Genomic DNA, 19,890 nt, shown 5'->3' on the forward strand with positions numbered 1-19,890 from the left:
ATCACAGCGAGATATGAATGAGTATTCACTTCCTACGGCTTCCACTAGATGTCAACAGTCTGCAGAACTTTGTCTGATGACTCTACTGTGAAGGGGGGCCGAAGGAGACAGGAATGAGTCACCACTGCAATGCGGTGACCATTCTTTGACCATGTGCGTTCACATGAGAGGGAGCTCTGTTCCATCGCTCATCTGAAGTGAATGTAATTCTCCGGTTGGAACGTTATTCAAGATTTATGTTAACAACATTCTAAAGATTGATTTAATACATCGTTTGACATGTTTCTACTGACTGTTACGGAACATTTGGACATTTTGTCAGGTTTTAGTGAACGCGCTTCGTGACTTTGGAATTGTTCACCAAACGCCCTGACCAAAGTAGCTAATTGGACATAAATAACGGACATTTTCGAACAAATCAAGCATTTATTGTGGACCTGGGATTCCTGAGAGTGCATTCTGATGAAGATCAGCAAAGGTAAGGGAATATTTATCATGTAATTTCTGGTTTCTGTTGACTCCAACATGGCAGCTAATTTGACTATTGTTCTGAGTGCCGTCTCAGATTGCATGGTTTGCTTTTTCCGTAAAGTTAAAAAGAAATCTGTCACAGCGGTTGCATTAAGGAGAGGTATAACTTGTATTATCATCTACATTTATGATGAGTATTTCTGTTGAAACGATGTGGCTATGCAAAATCACTGCATGTTTTTGGAACTAGTGAACGTAACACGCCAATGTAAACTCCGATTTTTTTATATAAATATGAACTTTATCAAACAAAACATACTTGTATTGTGTAACATGAAGTCCTATGAGTGTCATCTGATGAAGATTATAACAATTCCATGCATAAACATCTTTTAGCAATGTTTATTATGGGTATTCCTGTAAATTGATGAGGCTCTCTGCAAAATCAAAGGATGTTTTAGAACTTCTGAACGTGCCAATGTTACAAGATTTTAGATTTTGGGATATAAATATGAACTTTATCGAACAAAACATGCATGTATTGTGTAACATGAAGTCCTACGAGTGTCATCTGATGAAGATCATCAAAGGTTGGTGATTAATTTAATCTACACTGCTCAAAAAAATAAAGGGAACACTTAAACAACACAATGTAACTCCAAGTCAATCACACTTCTGTGAAATCAAACTGTCCACTTAGGAAGCAACACCGATTGACAATACATTTCACATGCTGTTGTGCAAATGGAATAGACAAAAGGTGGAAATTATAGGCAATTAGCAAGACACCCCCAAAAAAGGAGTGATTCTGCAGGTGGTGACCACAGACCACTTCTCAGTTCCTATGCTTCCTGGCTGATGTTTTGGTCACTTTTGAATGCTGGCGGTGCTCTCACTCTAGTGGTAGCATGAGACGGAGTCTACAACCCACACAAGTGGCTCAGGTAGTGCAGTTCATCCAGGATGGCACATCAATGCGAGCTGTGGCAAAAAGGTTTGCTGTGTCTGTCAGGGTAGTGTCCAGAGCATAGAGGCGCTACCAGGAGACAGGCCAGTACATCAGGAGACGTGGAGGAGGCCGTAGGAGGGCAACAACCCAGCAGCAGGACCGCTACCTCCGCCTTTGTGCAAGGAGGTGCACTGCCAGCGCCCTGCAAAATGACCTCCAGCAGGCCACAAATGTGCATGTGTCTGCTCAAACGGTCAGAAACAGACTCCATGAGGGTGGTATGAGGGCCCGACGTCCACAGGTGGGGGTTGTGCTTACAGCCCAACACCGTGCAGGACGTTTGGCATTTGCCAGAGAACACCAAGATTGGCAAATTCGCCACTGGCGCCCTGTGCTCTTCACAGATGACAGCAGGTTCACACTGAGCACATGAGCACATGTGACAGACGTGACAGAGTCTGGAGACGCCGTGGAGAACGTTCTGCTGCCTGCAACATCCTCCAGCATGACCGGTTTGGCGATGGGTCAGTCATGGTGTGGGGTGGCATTTCTTTGGGGGGCCGCACAGCCCTCCATGTGCTCGCCAGAGGTAGCCTGACTGCCAATAGGTACCGAGATGAGATCCTCAGACCCCTTGTGAGACCATATGCTGACACATGCACATTTGTGGCCTGCTGGAGGTCATTTTGCAGGGCTCTGGCAGTGCACCTCCTTGCACAAAGGCGGAGGTAGCGGTCCTGCTGCTGGGTTGTTGCCCTCCTACGGCCTCCTCCACGTCTCCTGATGTACTGGCCTGTCTCCTGGTAGAGCCTCCATGCTCTGGACACTACGCTGACAGACACAGCAAACCTTTTTGCCACAGCTCGCATTGATGTGCCATCCTGGATGAACTGCATTACCTGAGCCACTTGTGTGGGTTGTAGACTCCGTCTCATGCTACCACTAGAGTGAGAGCACCGCCAGCATTCAAAAGTGACCAAAACATCAGCCAGGAAGCATAGGAACTGAGAAGTGGTCTGTGGTCACCACCTGCAGAATCACTCCTTTTTTGGGGGTGTCTTGCTAATTGCCTATAATTTCCACCTTTTGTCTATTCCATTTGCACAACAGCATGGGAAATTTATTGTCAATCAGTGTTGCTTCCTAAGTGGACAGTTTGATTTCACAGAAGTGTGATTGACTTGGAGTTACATTGTGTTGTTTAAGTGTTCCCTTTATTTTTTTGAGCAGTGTATATTTCTGCTTTTTGTGAATCCTCTCTTTGGCTGGAAAAATGGCTGTGTTATTCTGTGATAGGCACTCACCTAACATAATCGTTTGGTTTGCTTTCGTCGTAAAGCCTTTTTGAAATCGGACACTGTGGCTGGATTTACAACAAGTGTATCTTTAAAATGGTGTAAAATACATGTATGTTTGAGAAATTTTAATTATGGGATTTCTGTTGTTTTGAATTTGGCGCCCTGCAGTTTCACTGGCTGTTGAAGAGGTGGGACGCTACCGTCTAACGTACCCTAGAGAGGTTAATAGAAATGCATTACAGGTGACTATCTCAAAGCTGGTTGAGAGAATGTAAAGTGTGTGCAAAGATGTCATCAAGGCAAAGGGTGGCTACTTTGAAGAATCTCAAATATATTTTGATTTGTTTAACATTTAGTTGGTTAATACATGATTCCATATGTGTTATTTCATAGTTTTGATGTCTCACTATTATTTTACAATGTAGAAAATAGTAAAGAAAAACCCTTGAATGAGTAGGTGTTCTAAAACTTTTGACCGGTAGTGTATGCATTTGTCTGTACTTTGTGTGCGTCTCTTCACAGTCCCTGTTGTTGCATAATGTGTATTTTTACCTTCTTTTTAAATCTGATTCTACTGCTTGCGTCAGTTACTTGATGTGGAATAGAGTTCCATGTAGTTATGGCTCTATGTAGTACTGTGCACTGCCTAATAGTCCGTTCTGGACTTGGGGACTGTGACGAGACCTCTGGTGACATGTGGGGTATGTATGGGTGTCCGAGACAGCTCGGTACATTCAGCTTGTCAACACCTCTTACAAAAACAAGTAGTGATGAAGTCAATCTCTCCTCCACTTTCAGCAATGAGAGAATTAGATGCATGTCATTAATGTTAGCTCTCCATGTACTTGTAAGGGCCAGCCGTGCTGCCCTGTTCTGAGCCAACTGCAATTTTCTTAAGTCCCTCTTTGTGGCACCTGACCACACTACTGGACAGTAGTGTCAATGCGACAAAACAAGGGCCTGTAGGACCTGCCTTGTTGATAGTGTTGTTAAGAAGGCAGAGTAGCGCTTTATTATGGACAGACTTCTCCCCATCTTAGCTACTGTTGTATCAATATGTTTTGATCATGACAGTTTACCATCCAGAGTTACTCCAAGCAGTTTAGTCACCTCAACTTGCTCAATTTCCACATTATTCATTATGAGATGTAGTTGAGGTTTATGGTTTAGTGAATAATTTATCTCAAATACAATGCTTTTAGTTTTGAAAATATTTAGGACAAACTTATTCTTTGCTATCCATTCTGAAACTAACTGCAGCTCTTTGTTAAGTGTTGCAGTCATTTCAGTTGCTGTAGTAGCTGACGTGTATAGTGTTGAGTCATCCGCATACATAGACACACTGGCTTTACTCAAAGCATGTCGTTATTAAAGATCGAAAAATTTAAGGGGCCTAAACAGCTACCTTGGGGAATTCCTGATTCTACCTGGATTATGTTGGAGAGGCTTCCATTAAAGAACACCCGCTGTTCGGTTAGACAAGTAACTCTTTATCCACATTATAGCAGGGGGTGTAAAGCCATAATGCATACATTTTTCCAGCAGCAGACTATGATCGATAATGTCAAAAACAAGACAGCCCCCCCCAATCATTTGATCATCAACTTCTCTCAGCCAATCATCAGTCATTTGTGTAAGTGCTATGCATGCTGAGTGTCCTTCCCTATAAGCGTGCTGAAAGTCTGTTGTCAGCATTGTATCTGGTCAAACACAATTTTTTCCAGAAGTTTACTAAAGGGTTGGTAACAGGCTGATTGGTCAGCTATTTGAGCCAGTAAATGGGGCTTTACTATTCTTGGGTAGCGGAATGACTTTAGCTTCCCTCCAGGCCTGAGGGCACACTTTCTAGTAGGCTTAAATTGAAGATGTAGCAAATAGGAGTGGCAATATCGTCCGCTATTATCCTCAGTAATTTTCCATCCAGATTGTCAGACCCCGGTGGCTTGTCATTGTTGATAGACAACAATTTTTTCACCTCTTCCACATTGACTTTACATAAATCAAAAGTACAATTCTTGTCTTTCATATAATTTGGTCAGATATACTTGAATGTGTAGTGTCAGCGTTTGTTGCTGGCATGTCATACCTAAGTTTGCTTATCTTGCCAATGATAAAGTCATGAAAAGTAGTTGATAATATCAGTGGGTTTTGTGATAAATGAGCCATCTGATTCAATGAATGCTCCATCAGTTAGCCTTTTTCCAAAACTGTTATTTAAGGAGCTGCAAAGATTGTTACTATTATTCTTTATATCATTTTTTTCTGTTTCATAGTATAGTTTATTTTTATTTAGTTTAGTCACATGATTTTTTAAAAAAAAAATTTTATTTTATTTTTTTGGGGGGGGTGGATCAGCTTAATATTGCGGAAAGAATGTTGCTTCCAATGTAATTGTCTGCATCATTTCCAATCCCCTATATTTTTTTGGGTAAATATATATATCCATTCACGTATGCATACATATACACATATATACATACACATACCTACATAGACATACATACTTTTTTTAAAGAGTATACCTTTATTATTATTCCCCGCAAACCCTACCACCGATCCCCCAATTGGAGTAAACTGATAAACATTTCTGTTTTTACCTTCAATTTATACATGTTATACACATTTTACAGACACAGTCTACTTTATAATAGTTCTCTCTTGTTTGTTCTTAGTCCTTCCTCTATTTCTGTTGTCCATCCAGTTTGATTTCCACTTGTAACTGTGCTATTTCACAATAGCTCCGCACCTATACACATTTCACAGATCCCGTATGCCCTACATTGTTTATCTTGTTATTAGTCCCACCCTTCAGCTCCACTCAACCTTTCCCATCTATCTTCCAACATCATCCATTTCGGATTTTTATTTGCCATATATTTTTCAACTGTGCTGTGATGCTTCACAAAAGATTTGAATCTTCCTATTCTCATAGCTTCCACGGATTGTAAATTAAAAATAAACATTTTTGCTAAAATAATTATTATATTATTGATTGATTGACTGTGGCTTTTCAAATCCCCCAGTATTGCTATCTGTAGCGTTAGTTCTACGCAAATGTTGCAATTCTTCAACCATTCCTGGACCTGTGACCAAAAACGAGCTACATGCGGACAATACCAAAATAAATGGTCTAATGACTCTGCCTCCTCACAGCAGAATCTACAGAGCTGGGAAGATTGTATCCCCCATATATATAACATTCTATTAGTTGCAAGAATTTTGTACAATAATTTAAATTGAAAAATTCGAAGTTTTGAATCCGGCGTTGTTTTGCGTATCAATTCATAAACCATGTGCCATGGAATGGGTACATCGAAAATCTCTTCCCAACTATTTTGCAATTTATATGGCACAGCTGTAAGTTTTTTGGTCCTTAAATGAAATTGGTATATGTTTTTATTTATCACACTTTTCTTTAACCATTTATGTTCTTTAATATAAGGCCGACATACAAGTTCCTTACTTTTATCCCCTTCCACCTGCCTCTTCCATTTTTGTGGTAATGCCGCAATTAATTGGTTGTAATTTTGGGTAGAGCAGACATTTCCATATGTCTGTGTTAGCTGCATGTGTGACATTACTCCACCAGTCCTATTTATGATATCATTCACAAAAATTATACCTTTTTTAAACATTTCTTCGATAAATACAGTTTTTTTTTATCAATTACTATATTTGAATTTAACCACAAGATTTGTTGTACTATTTGTTCCGTCCTTTCAGGTGGATTAAACTGAAATTGCAACCAACTTTCTAAGGCTTGTTTAAAAAATAAAGATATTTTGGAAATTATTTCCTTTTCAAGCAACCGAAAGTGAGCAGGTGTAATCTGAATAAAGGGAAAAAGGCCCTTCTTGAACATAGGATGAGACATTCGTACCAATCTACTAGAGAACCAGTTTGGATTTAAGTATAACTTTTGTATGACTGATGCCTTTAGTGAGAGGTCTAATGCTTTAATATTTAATAATTTCTGCCCTCCGAATTCATATTCGTTATATAAAAAGGCCCTTTTAATTTGATCTGGCTTGCCGTTCCAAATAAAATTGAATATTTTTTGTTCATATAATTTAAAAAGCAGGTCACTAGGTGTAGGCAAAACCATAAGCAAATAGGTAAACTGTGATAGGATTAAAGAGTTAATCAGGGTGATTTTCCCACAAATAGACAGGTATTTTCCTTTCCATGGTAGCAAGATCTTATCTATTTTTGCTAACTTTCTATAAAAATTTATTGGAGTGTCACGATCGTGTGGCGGATTGACAGACCAAAATGCAGCAGTTGGAAAATAAGCCATCTTCTTTTATTAAACAACACGAAGATGAACACGACACAAAACACTTTAACAAAAACAACAAAACGACCGTGAAGCTACAAACGTTGTGCACATACAACAGGCTACAAACGTTCTGACATAGACAATTACCCACAACCAATGAGAGCCTATGGCTACCCTAAATAAGGCTCCCAATCAGAGACAACCGAAATCAGCTGTCTCTAATTGGGAACTCATTCAGGCAACCATAGACTCTCCTAGACAACTAAACATACATAGACAACACTAGACACCTGTACTCCACACAAACCCATATATTATACAACAACCCCTATACCATAAAAAACACCCAAAACCAACAAAACAAAAACATTCCCCATGTCACACCCTGACCTAACTAAAATAATAAAGAAAACAAAGAATACTAAGGCCAGGGCGTGACATGGAGTGAGATCATTTCTTTCTTTTGGGATTTGTATACCGAGTATGTCCACATCACCGTCAGACCATTTAATTGGTAAACTACATGGCAATGTAAAATGTGTATTTTTTAGTGATCCAATACGTAATATGGTACATTTATCATAATTTGGTTTTAATCCAGAGAGGATAGCAAATGTATCTAGATCCTATCTAGATAGTCACATGATTTCTTAATTTGCAGTACGTTTGCCAAATCGGTTGTGCTGACAGACTTATTTACCATACCTTTTGCCTCATCCCTCTCAACCATACAAGTTTTTAATTCCTCATCAATCCAAGGGGATTTAAACGTTTTACAGTCAATTTCTTAATGGGTGCGTGCTTATTAGTAACTGGAGCAAGCAATTTCATAAATGTGTCAAGTACAACAACAACATATAAATCACTACAAAACTTATTGTATGACCTTGACAGGGCTGCAGTGGAGCAGGTTGAGAGCCTCCAGTTCCTTGGTGTCCACATCACCAACAAACTAGAATGGTCCAAACACACCAAGACAGTTGTGAAGAGGGCACGACAAAGCCTATTCCCCCTCAGGAAACCTAAAAGATTTGGTATGGGTCCTCAGATCCTCAAAAGGTTCTACAGCTGCAACATCGAGAGCATCCTGACTGGTTGCATCACTACCTGGTACAGCAATTGCTCGGCCTCCGACCACAAGGCACTACTGAGGGTAGTGCGTACAGCTCAGTACATCACTGAGGACTAAGCTGCCTGCCAACCAGGACCTCTACACCAGGCGGTGTCAGAGGAAGGACCTAAAAATTGTCAACAACCCCAGCCACCCCAGTCATAGAATGTTCTCTCTACTACCGCATGGCAAGCGGTACAGGAGCGCCAAGTCTAGGACCAAAAGGCTTCTCAACAGTTTTTACCCCCAAGCCATAAGACTCCTGAATAAGTAATCAAATAGCTTCCCGGACTATTTGCATTGCCCACCCCTCTTTTACGCTGCTGCTACTCTCCGTTTATCATATTTGCATAGTCACTTTAACCATACTCACATGTACATACTACCTCAATTAGCCTGACTAACCGGTGCCCCCACACATTGGCTACCCGGACTATCTGCATTGTGTCCCGCCACCCATCAACACCTCATTTTTATGCTACTGCTACTCTCTGTTTATCATATATGCATAGTCACTTTAACCATACCTACATGTACATACTAACTCAATTAGCCCGACTAACTGGTGCCTGTATATAGCCTCGCGACTGTATATAGCCTCGCTACTGTTATTTTTCATTGTCTTTTTACTGTTGTATTTATTTTTTTACTAATCTATTGTTCACCTAATACCTATTTCTTTACTTAATAATCGCACTGTTGGTTAGGGCCTGTAAGTAAGCATTTCACTGTAAAGTCTACCACCTGTTGTATTCGGCGCACGTGGCAAATAAACTTTGATCTCATACACTATATTAGGCCCAGCCTTTGGAACTTTGGTTTTCCTAGATATGGCTACTATATTGTGATCACTACATCCTTGGATACTGCTTTAAAGCATTAGTAAAGATGTGATCAATACATGTTGATGATTTCATTCCTGTGCTGTCTGTAAATACCCTAGTAGCTTGACTAACAACCTGAATCAGGTTGCACGCACTGGTTACAGTTTAAAGTTTTTTCTTGAGTGGGCAGATTGATGAGAGCCAGTCAATATTTAAATCACCCAGAAAATATACTTCTCTATTGATATCACATACATTATCAAGCATTTCACACGTATTATCCAGACTGTTAGCACTTGGTGGTCTATAGCAGCTTCCCACAATAATGGGCTTAAGGTGAGGCAGATGAACCTGTAGCCATATTACTTCAACAGTGTTAAACATGAGATCGTCTATAAGCTTTACAAGAATGTGGTTCTGAATATAGACCGCAACACCACTCCCGTTGGCATTTCTGTCTTTTCGGTAGATGTTATAACCATGTATTGCTACCATTGTATCATCAAAGGTATTATCTACGTGAGTTTCAGAGATAGTCAGAATATGAATGTCATCTGTTACAAGCAAGCATTTTTATCACTTTTCTGGGTTGCTTGATTGTTTTTAATGCTTTACTGGGAAGCTGATCAGAAGTAGACTTGCTCATGTTATTTATATTGGAGCTGATGTTGCAGGGTGAGCTGCACACAGTGGTCTTCCTACTAGGGCACACTGTGTCAGTGCTAACAGTATAACTGATTCATAGGCCCATGATTACTGCATACAATCGCTGTAGGAGCAACAGAGGTATTCAGCGCAATTAGGGGAACATAAATTAAAGTTACTTACATTGCATCTGCCAACGCCCCTAGGATAATGTACATTTGATGCAGCATTATGACGACTCATTGTCACAATGGTAGGGATTAACTGAGCTGGTCTTGGGTCATTGATAAGTCCTTGTTTCTACGCAGCCTTGAAATCCGTGGACAGAGTCCAGGAGCCAAGATGATTTGGATGGACTCCGTCATTCCTGTATCTTCTGTTTCCAGAAGGTGTCAAAGTTATCAATAAAAGTGACTCCAGCAGAGCTACGGTAATCTTTAAGCCAGATGTGTAATGCCAGTAACCTGCTGAATCTTTCACACCCACGGCCCAACATTGGTATTGGATCTGAAATTATGCTAAAATCAGTTCTTTAAAATCCATTTTCAAACGTTCCGAGCTAGCCCTTCTGATGTCGTTTGACCCCACATGAACTACGACAGCGTCAGCTCCCGCATTCTGTGGTAGAAAAGTCGGAAGCAGCCTTGTGATGTCCTGTACTCGTGCTCTTGGGTAGCACAGGGTTTTTGCCTTGGTGACCGAGATGTTTCTCACCATAGAGCTGCCTATGATGACAGCTGGTGATGTTGAATGGGCCAGTCTACCAGGCAGCCTCACGGGCTGATGATTGTGGGAGCTCTAGGGATCTGAACCAGAGGTCGAAGCCACCGGAGAGAGAGACAGAACAGGAGATGAAGACGCAGGTACCTCCGGATCCGATCTTGAATGGGAAGCCCCTAAGGAAGAAGGCGCAGGAACCTCTGGATCCAGGGCGGCAAAGTCATTTCTGTGTCAGGTCCAGGCTTAATATCTCCATGGAAACCCCTGTTGCCATAGGATGCTTTCTTCGACTTCCACGGCGAGTGACGTCCCTCCATGGCTGGTTTGTTGGGTTGAGAACAGCTCCGTTCTCCAGGGATGGGGGAGGCCCCTTCGGGGATGGATCCCTGCTGAGCACCGGCCAGTCGGCTGTGGAGAGCCGACACGGCGGCGACACTTCCACCAGACCGGCGCGTGGATTCCCCAGCAGCTTGTGTAGGTTTGCTACCTGCTTGCTAAGAGTATCCACTTTGACCCTGTAGTCCTCCGCAAGAAAGCAGTTGGTACATTAAAAGTCAGCGCGGTCCACATTGTCCCGGAACAAAGCAAAGTCAACACAGCTCCTGCAGCACTGGAAACGTTTAATAGCGACCTCCATTTGAGACCACCGAGCCAGCTAGGCTAGCTGGGCTTCCGTGTCTCTTCCCCTATGCGGAATCTGTCAGGACCCCGGGACAGACAGCAGCGCTCACAGCAACTAAGCCCAACAGAGCCGCAGGATCAAAAATAAAATAAAAGTATTTAAAAACAAAATGTACAAGGAAACACTGTCAGCTTTACAGTAAGGGAAGTGCAGTGTGATCTACTAGACATACCTCCAGCCAGACCATACCCAGGGCCAGGCCAAGGAGTAGGGCTCTCTGTCTGTGCAGTACTCCATCTCAGGACCAGGGGGAGTCCACCTGCAGGAAGACGCAACATCATCTATTCACTTCAATGATATTTATTGCTGCCGCATTTCAGAGTAAACACCACATTTGTTTTACTTCAATTATATATATTTCTATTCTTTTCTTGAGAAAATGTAGCTTTGAGGATTAAGCTGGCTCCAAAACGTGTAGGCAAAAAAGACAGTTTAAGGTTATTGAGCTTCCGCCCTGAAAGATTTTTTTAATTTCAGTTGTACATTCCTAAGACTGAGCATCCCTTCAGCAATCCAGACATTAAAAAAAATATGTGTTAGCTTATGATATGGTAAAGTCAATCAAATGTATTTTTAAAAAAGTCATAAATGGTGACCTAACAGTTCCTTATGTAGGGTACATTTCTAAATGTGACCAGCACTATAGGCTATCTATATCCAAAAAGAATGTGCTTTATAAGGGCTGACATAACACATGCTAATTAAGATGCTGATATGACATGAGATGAGATTCAAAACAGTTTGTGTATTTTATAGTGGGTCATCCTCCCTGCAAATTAAATATCCCTATGGGACAACAATGTATGTTATTCGAGACGTAGGTCTTACTAACCGATCACACCTCTGCGTTGTGGCGGTGGCCCGTGTCCTGGAAGACCAGGCCGATGCCCAGCACAGCCGCCACCTGCACGTTGTGCGGTACGTCTAGCTCAGTGGAGGTGGGTGGGAGCAGTGCGGGAATGTGGATGCTCTGCAGGTGGGTGATTGACACGTCCCATGTTTCTCAGCTTGACTGTAGACACACCCAGTAGCAGCCCGATGCTCGTCATGTCATGGCAGCCATTTTATTTAGTCCTCCATGGACTTCCTACTCAGCGTGGTTCACTTGTTTAATAACAGAGAGATTATGACTTGAATGAGTGACTGTAGGGCTGAATGGGGATTGGGTATAAAACAACAAGGTTATAACAGATCACAGCTCTTTGCTCAACATATGCTGAGTGAGGACAATTTTTCAGCCTGTTCCTCTTTTTGGAGGAACCAAACTACACTGAATGAAAGTAGTTGTTTTCTCCATCATCACACAAATGACAAAGGAAACTAATGAGAATATTTGAAAGTACTAATTTTGCATAAATCACCTGACCCTTTTCATACTTAAATCATTCAACATTAATTTTCACCTATCAAAGGCTGCTGTATTAGACAATAACAGTAACAGCAGTAGACCTTAAAAATGTCACACGTTGCTGTGGTCAAATATAGGCTTATCTTTCCTGGCAGAGGTGAAATACTAGCAAGAATGAGAATAGTAGTAAAACTGATTACTATATATATTCTAGTAAATAACCACTGATCTTCCCTGAGCTAAGAGATGTGATAGATATGACCACGTGGCCTTCTTTAGTAGAAATGAGAAAGTTGCTATGTGTCACTGCCAGGGTAAAGTCAAAGTGAAACTCTCCTCTGAGCGCACGGAGACCTTCCCACTTTCATGTGAGAAAAATAACAGGATGCTCAGAGACTAATTCTTCTAAAACCAATGCAATCTAGAGAAATCTTAAAAACACTTAATGAGAAAAACTACACGACTTCACTCAACCCCAGAGCAGCTGGTGGCTTTACTGGCCGTTCTCAGAATGAGGACTGCAGAATGGAATTGGTTTGTGTTGAGCGAAAACCTGACTGACTGACTGGCTGGCTGGCTGGCTGGCTGGCTGGCTGACTGACTGACTGGCTGGCTGGCTGGCTGACTGACTGACTGACTGTGTGCGTGCGACTGACTGACTGACTGACTGTGTGCGTGCGACTGACTGACTGACTGACTGGCTGACTGACTGACTGACTGACTGTGTGCGTGCGTGCGACTGACTGACTGTGTGCGTGCGTGCGACTGACTGACTGACTGTGTGCGTGCGTGCGACTGACTGACTGTGTGCGTGCGTGCGACTGACTGACTGACTGTGTGCGTGCGACTGACTGTGTGCGTGCGACTGACTGACTGACTGCGACTGACTGACTGACTGCGACTGACTGACTGACTGTGACTGACTGACTGACTGACTGTGTGCGTGCGACTGACTGACTGACTGTGTGCGTGCGACTGACTGACTGACTGACTGTGTGCGACTGACTGACTGACTGACTGTGTGCGTGCGACTCACTGACTGTGTGCGTGCGTGCGACTGACTGACTGTGTGCGTGCGACTGACTGTGTGCGTGCGACTGACTGACTGTGTGCGTGCGACTGACTGACTGACTGACTGCGACTGACTGACTGCGACTGACTGACTGACTGCGACTGACTGACTGACTGCGACTGACTGACTGACTGCGACTGACTGACTGACTGCGACTGACTGACTGACTGCGACTGACTGACTGACTGCGCCGTGTGTCTCTGCGCCGTGTGTCTCTGCGCCGTGTGTCTCTGCGCCGTGTGTCTCTGCGCCGTGTGTCTCTGCGCCGTGTGTCTCTGCGCCGTGTGTCTCTGCGCCGTGTGTCTTTGCGCCGTGTGTCTCTGCGCCGTGTGTGTCTCACCTCGGTGAAGAAGTCATGTATGTTGAGTGTGGCCAGCTTGCTGAGGTGTCCGTTGAGGCCCAGAGACATGAAGCCTGTGTACTCGTTAGCCTGATCAGGGCTCTTGGGCATGTTGTAGGCAATGCAGGCAGAGTCCACCTGGGAGGCCCGGGGCGATTTTCAGGCCTGCAGCCAACCCGTTGTGAAAGCTGGACCAGCTTGTCATGTTGGGAGGAAGGTCAATGTTCCCGCTGTTCAGATCTACCACCAGAAACACAGCATTCCATATCAGATTGTGATCAATCCTACACGCATGCATTCTCGACTTACATTCAGACCACAATCACATTGGCACCAAAGACCAATGTAAACATGGCCTGCTGGGCTCTAAATACATTTCTGCTCGGCAGAGTGATCACACACATTGCATTATTTGCCTTGCCCTAAAACACTTAATCAGCTATAATTATGGCTCCAGACTTACTGAAGTGAGCCTTTTGTGAGCTTTCTTGTGGGCTGATGTTCAAAACGCACCCAGACATAGACCTTATATAGACGGAGTAAAGCCTTTTTACTCAGATCTTCAAAGACCTTCAAAGGAAAAACAACATACTCCTGTACTTGATGCTTTGTCATAGCTAGTTCTGTTAACGTGTTTGAAGACACAGACTAGGCGTCCACCCACTCCGCCCGGAGGGGGTGAAAACAAGCTTTGGTGATGAAATTTCACTTCCTTATGTTATAAAATACATTTTACCAAGACAAATATGATTTTATTCATGTTCTTAATCGTTCTGTGGGGTCTTTCTCTGGCTTGTAATTAACATTATATCCAAAAAGTTAGATTTCGTAAGCTAATAAATCTGATAATAAGCAGCGAGCTCTGTTGACAGAGCGGTGTTGCCTTCTTGCAGTGACTTGAGGATTTTACATGTAGTGGTGGTCTTCTATAAAGTTGTTTCCGGGGGTCACAAAATGCTAAATTAGCATGACACGAGCTGAATGAAATTTAAAAATACATTTTTAAAAACTTGGTATACACTCAGTGCTCCGTTCACATTTCACAGAGATGCGCTCGTTTTTGTGAGAAATCTTTGTAAAAGAAGAGGAAGTTCGAATTCCTATGAAAAGCATATACTAAAATATGAAAATAATTCATTGATTTAGTCACCCTAATTTTGGCCATCCTACAAGGTTATAAACTCCAATACCTTTTGAACGGATTATGATAGAGACATGATGTTTGGACCATTGGTTTTTATAGAGGATTATCTACACAATTGACATTTTTTTTACTCATTGGTCAAAATAGGCATTTTTGATTGGACACCCTACATAGACACCTCCTCTCAGACAGAAACGTACACAGGTATGAGAAAGGCCTGAGGGATGCAGTACCAGTAAGGTTGAGTTTAGGCACAGGTAGGGGCTCTGTTGACACAGGGTGGTAGGAGAAGAGAGTCAACAGGCCTCTGCCCACTGGCAGAGCCATGGAACGCTGGCACAGCTGCAGCAGTCTGCCCAGAGAGAAAGCAGAGGGAAGGAGGAGCATCAGAACAAGTCAGCACAACTACAGACCAAATGCTAACTACAGAGCAAACCTACAGTACATGCTTGAAACTAATCAGATTATTCATGGATATAGTCTATAACCTGGGCCAGTCTGCTTCTGAATGAGGTAATCTAGGATAGCTGCCATCACTTGAACAATGTCGCTGACCTCGGCCAGGTGGACCTCGCTGAGCCTGACTGGTCGGGAGCTCTGGAGGAGATGTCTGGCCTCCTGGATATGCAGCTCCTGGCCCCAGATGAGACCTATCACATCCTGGTTCAGATCACTCATACCAACCTCCTTATCGTCTGCCTCTGTGGTGGCTGGAGCCTCCAGCATCAGCCCCGGACCGCACACACACACTAAAACACACACACACAAACATCAACTCCAAATCCACAAGGTTGTAAAGGATGAAGCCCAAACTATCCAATAACCCCCCAAACTCACACATACAGCTTTGCCTTTGGCCACGGTAACTTTGTGTGCTTTCTTGGTGAGGTCCTTTCGCCCAATCAACAGGCATGCAACCTCTGACCAGTCAGAGCAGGGTTGCTCTCGACACTGGTAGATGGCATCTGATGGGCAGAGCCACACCAAAGAGCATGGATTCCAGGTCTTTCAATGTGAAACCTAAACACATAACATAAATGTAACAGAGTCTCACACTAGCAAAGTCTCTATAACATAGCAACATTAGACAGGCTGTGGAGATGTTTCTAGCCCTAATGTAGAGTCTTACCTGCTGATGTTAGCCAAACAACAAGCTTTTCAGCCAAACTTTAATTTGGAGCGTCAGGCTTCATACTGCTATGTCTGGAAAAGAAATAGGGATTGCAAATGTGTAGAGTTGACAGTGAAAATGAAGTCTTAATTTGGAAAAGCATGGTTAAAACCTTGGGAAAAGAGTCTAGTTCGTAGTTGTTACTATTACTAGTGGGACATAAAGCGAGTGAACCCTTCTTGAGGCTTTATAGGGAATCAATAGTCGAAGAAGGAACTGATTCAGGCTAAATGTAAGTTTTTACCTCCTCAATGCTGCTGCAATTAGTTTTCTTCTGGCCTGTGAGAGTAAGATGAGAGATGCCACGTGAGGGCTGTAGGTCAGTTGTCACAGAACAGGAAGTGTGAAATGGGTCATCAGAGAAAACAGGGGAACGACAAAAGAAGCCAAGAGGCCTTTCAGCCTCACAATCATCACCAGAATGCATACTTCTTTCCAAAATGCCAAAAATGATGTATTTGGAGACTTAATTAAAGGAAAGTTCCACCCCAAAATTATCTTTTGGTATTTGTTTCATTAGTCCATTGTTGATATAGTCCCAAAATGTTTTGCTTGTCAGCAATCAAGTTTAAGAAATATAACTTTCAAAATAGAGAAATCATCATCGTATGATGCATTTTGTGTCATATGATGCTAAATACAATATAACAACGGCCAAATGAACTCGAGGATGGAGACATGGTACAAATGCCTTTCAACCTCTTCAGTGACATGCATGTTGGAGGCATGTGGGCAATGTGTAAGGCATGTCACGGGGATGGTTGTTCGTCATCTTGGGGGCACACTGTTCATTAATCCGACACACACAGAAACCCACCTGGAGAGCTTGGCTAGATACTTCGAAACATCAACTGAAGTGGCATTGCCATTTCCAATCATGTACAGGGCGTAGCTGGGAGAGAAAGAGGCAGAGGAAGACAGAAACAAACGTCAGCGTCTGGTCTGTTGAGACACAGACCGAGAGATGGGGAGTGAGAGAGAGAGAAAGCGAGAGACAGAGATAGACAGTGATGGGGTAAATAGATTCTGTAATTGCATGACAGGCTGTCAGTCTCTCAGCAGTGACATGAGTCACCTTACTTAGCCTGATGGGAAAAGACGCACAAGGCCTGGTCATCAGCACAGTCTCCTCCACCCCACCCACCTGATTCAGCCCTCCATCCGACCTGGGCTTAATTATAGAGTACACACACACACACACACACAAACACAAATACAACAGTGCGCTTTCACACGTGCACAGTCTTACTCACACATACATCCCTCTGTCTTTACACACAAGACAAATGTTTCCCTCTCTCCCTAGCATGAAGCATTATATCATAGCCATTTGACATTTAAACAGAGCATGCGTGTCATTGCTTGATGACCCCTTTAACAAGGAGATCCTATTAGAGCCTGACCTACCATTGGCTCCACTGGGGCTAGGGACTGCCAACCAAGCCAGGGAGGATGATTTGACATTGGTCACTCAAAATATCCAGAAATGTCTTATTGTCAAAACACTATTTATGAAACCATGTCAGTCAGATTGTGAGGTCCTCTAACTGTGCTGTAGCTAACCAAGCCAAAGGTGATGTCTACTTTCCTCACACCAAGGACAACGTAAATCAGGATTCCCCAACTGGCAGCAATAAGAATGTATATATATATATATTTTTTTTTAAACAGCAGCAAATCAGCTCCAAGTGATTTTAATTTTGAAAATCTGTTAAAACGTTTTCCCATAAATAATACAGAGATATGTGATCGTATACAAATGTAAGCAAGGTCAATTTGCATACTACACTGCTCAAAAAAATAAAGGGAACACTTAAATAACACAATGTAACTCCAAGTCAATCACACTTCTGTGAAATCAAACTGTCCAATTAGGAAGCAACACTGATTGACATTAAATTTCACATGCTGTTGTGCAAATGGAATAGACAAAAGGTGGAAATTATAGGCAATTAGCAAGACACCCCCCAAAACAGGAGTGATTTTGCAGGTGGTGACCACAGACCACTTCTCAGTTCCTATGCTTCCTGGCTGATGTTTTGGTCACTTTTGAATGCTGGCGGTGCTCTCACTCTAGTGGTAGCATGAGACGGAGTCTACAACCCACACAAGTGGCTCAGGTAGTGCAGTTCATCCAGGATGGCACATCAATGCGAACTGTGGCAAAAAGGTTTGCTGTGTCTGTCAGCGTAGTGTCCAGAGCATGCAGGCGCTACCAGGAGACAGGCCAGTACATCAGGAGACGTGGAGGAGGCCGTAGGAGGGCAACAACCCAGCAGCAGGACCGATACCTCCGCCTTTGTGCTAGGAGGTGCACTGCCAGCGCCCTGCAAAATGACCTCCAGCAGGCCACAAATGTGCATGTGTCTGCTCAAACGGTCAGAAACAGACTCCATGAGGGTGGTATGAGGGCCTGACATCCACAGTTGGGGGTTGTGCTTACAGCCCAACACCGTGCAGGACGTTTGGCATTTGCCAGAGAACACCAAGATTGGCAAATTCGCCACTGGCGCCCTGTGCTCTTCACAGATGAAAGCAGGTTCACACTGAGCACATGAGCACATGTGACAGACGTGACAGAGTCTGGAGACACCGTGGAGAACGTTCTGCTGCCTGCAACATCCTCCAGCATGACCGGTTTGGCGATGGGTCAGTCATGGTGTAGGGTGGCATTTCTTTGTGGGGCCGCACAGCCCTCCATGTGCTTGCCAGAGGTCGCCTGACTGCCATTAGGTACCGAGATGAGATCCTCAGACCCCTTGTGAGACCATATGCTGACACATGCACATTTGTGGCCTGCTGGAGGTCATTTTGCAGGGCTCTGGCAGTGCACCTCCTTGCACTAAGGCGGAGGTACCGGTCCTGCTGCTGGGTTGTTGCCCTCCTACGGCCTCCTCCACGTCTCCTGATGTACTGGCCTGTCTCCTGGTAGCGCCTCCATGCTCTGGACACTACGCTGACAGACACAGCAAACCTTCTTGCCACAGCTCGCATTGATGTGCCATCCTGGATGAGCTGCACTACCTGAGCCACTTGTGTGGGTTGTAGACTCCGTCTCATGCTACCACTAGAGTGAAAGCACCGCCAGCATTCAAAAGTGACCAAAACATCAGCCAGGAAGCATAGGAACTGAGAAGTGGTCTGTGGTCACCACCTGCAGAACCACTCCTTTATTGGGGGTGTCTTGCTAATTGCCTATAATTTCCACCTTTTGTCTATTCCATTTTCACAACAGCATGTGAAATTTACTGTCATCAGTGTTGCTTCCTAAGTGGACAGTTTGATTTCACAGAAGTGTCATTGACTTGGAGTTACATTGTGTTGTTTAAGTGTTCCCTTTATTTTTTTGAGCAGTGTAGTTGATGATCCCTAATGTAAACGTTAATTCTCTTGCAGGGTTTTCAGATGTCAGTGGCACCCCCTACTGGAGATGTTGATATTGCAAGACAACTCTAAACTCCCACATGCATTATGTCTTATGGGGAAAAAAGTGTATTCTACACATTTCCAGAGCGATATATATGGCTCTGTATATTTCCTTCCCTTGTCATAATGAGGCAAAGATTTACACAGTGTATGAGAATAAACAACGATGATGATAGCATACCAGCACCAGTAGTTTGGTCCCCTCACAGATGCCGGGCAGGTAGGTGCTACCTCCTCACACTTCAGACAGCTGCTGAGCCAGCGGAACACACGGAGGCTCCGCTCTCAGGAAACACGGACGCAGCATCTGGGCTGCAGTAGAGGGAGGGGCCACAGAGACAGTCATTCAAGTGGTCACAACAGGCTCTGCGACTACAGACTGACCATGACAACAGACATCTGTCCTTATC

General features: G+C 43.4%; 1 protein-coding gene across 23 annotated transcripts in view; it reads right to left on the reverse strand.

Moving 5' to 3' along the window:
• The window catches only part of LOC129836468 (fap1 adhesin-like), a 35,699-nt gene extending 16,013 nt beyond the window's left edge, over window positions 1-19,686 (reverse strand). For 15 of the 23 annotated variants that reach the window (XM_055902697.1, XM_055902683.1, XM_055902690.1 and 12 more), the window contains exons 1-10: window positions 19,662-19,686; window positions 16,872-16,946; window positions 16,299-16,333; window positions 16,013-16,086; window positions 15,721-15,903; window positions 15,372-15,632; window positions 15,117-15,235; window positions 11,812-13,979; window positions 11,152-11,238; window positions 9,761-11,033 (exon numbers count right to left, since the gene is read on the reverse strand). In XM_055902697.1, coding sequence (XP_055758672.1) covers window positions 12,834-13,850 — 1,017 coding nt within the window. In that variant the 5' untranslated portion in view covers window positions 13,851-13,979; window positions 15,117-15,235; window positions 15,372-15,632; ... (3 more) ...; window positions 16,872-16,946; window positions 19,662-19,686 and the 3' untranslated portion in view covers window positions 9,761-11,033; window positions 11,152-11,238; window positions 11,812-12,833. Of the gene's footprint in view, window positions 1-6,999; window positions 7,950-9,760; window positions 11,034-11,151; window positions 11,239-11,811; window positions 13,980-15,116; window positions 15,236-15,371; window positions 15,633-15,720; window positions 15,904-16,012; window positions 16,087-16,298; window positions 16,368-16,871; window positions 16,947-19,661 lie in introns of those variants that run through there. The other 8 variants (XM_055902687.1, XM_055902681.1, XM_055902700.1 and 5 more) reach the window with 7 other exon arrangements.
• Window positions 19,687-19,890: the final 204 nt, after the last annotated feature.

The sequence above is a fragment of the Salvelinus fontinalis genome, chromosome 37, assembly GCF_029448725.1.
Source record: "Salvelinus fontinalis isolate EN_2023a chromosome 37, ASM2944872v1, whole genome shotgun sequence".
Lineage (NCBI taxonomy): Eukaryota > Metazoa > Chordata > Actinopteri > Salmoniformes > Salmonidae > Salvelinus > Salvelinus fontinalis.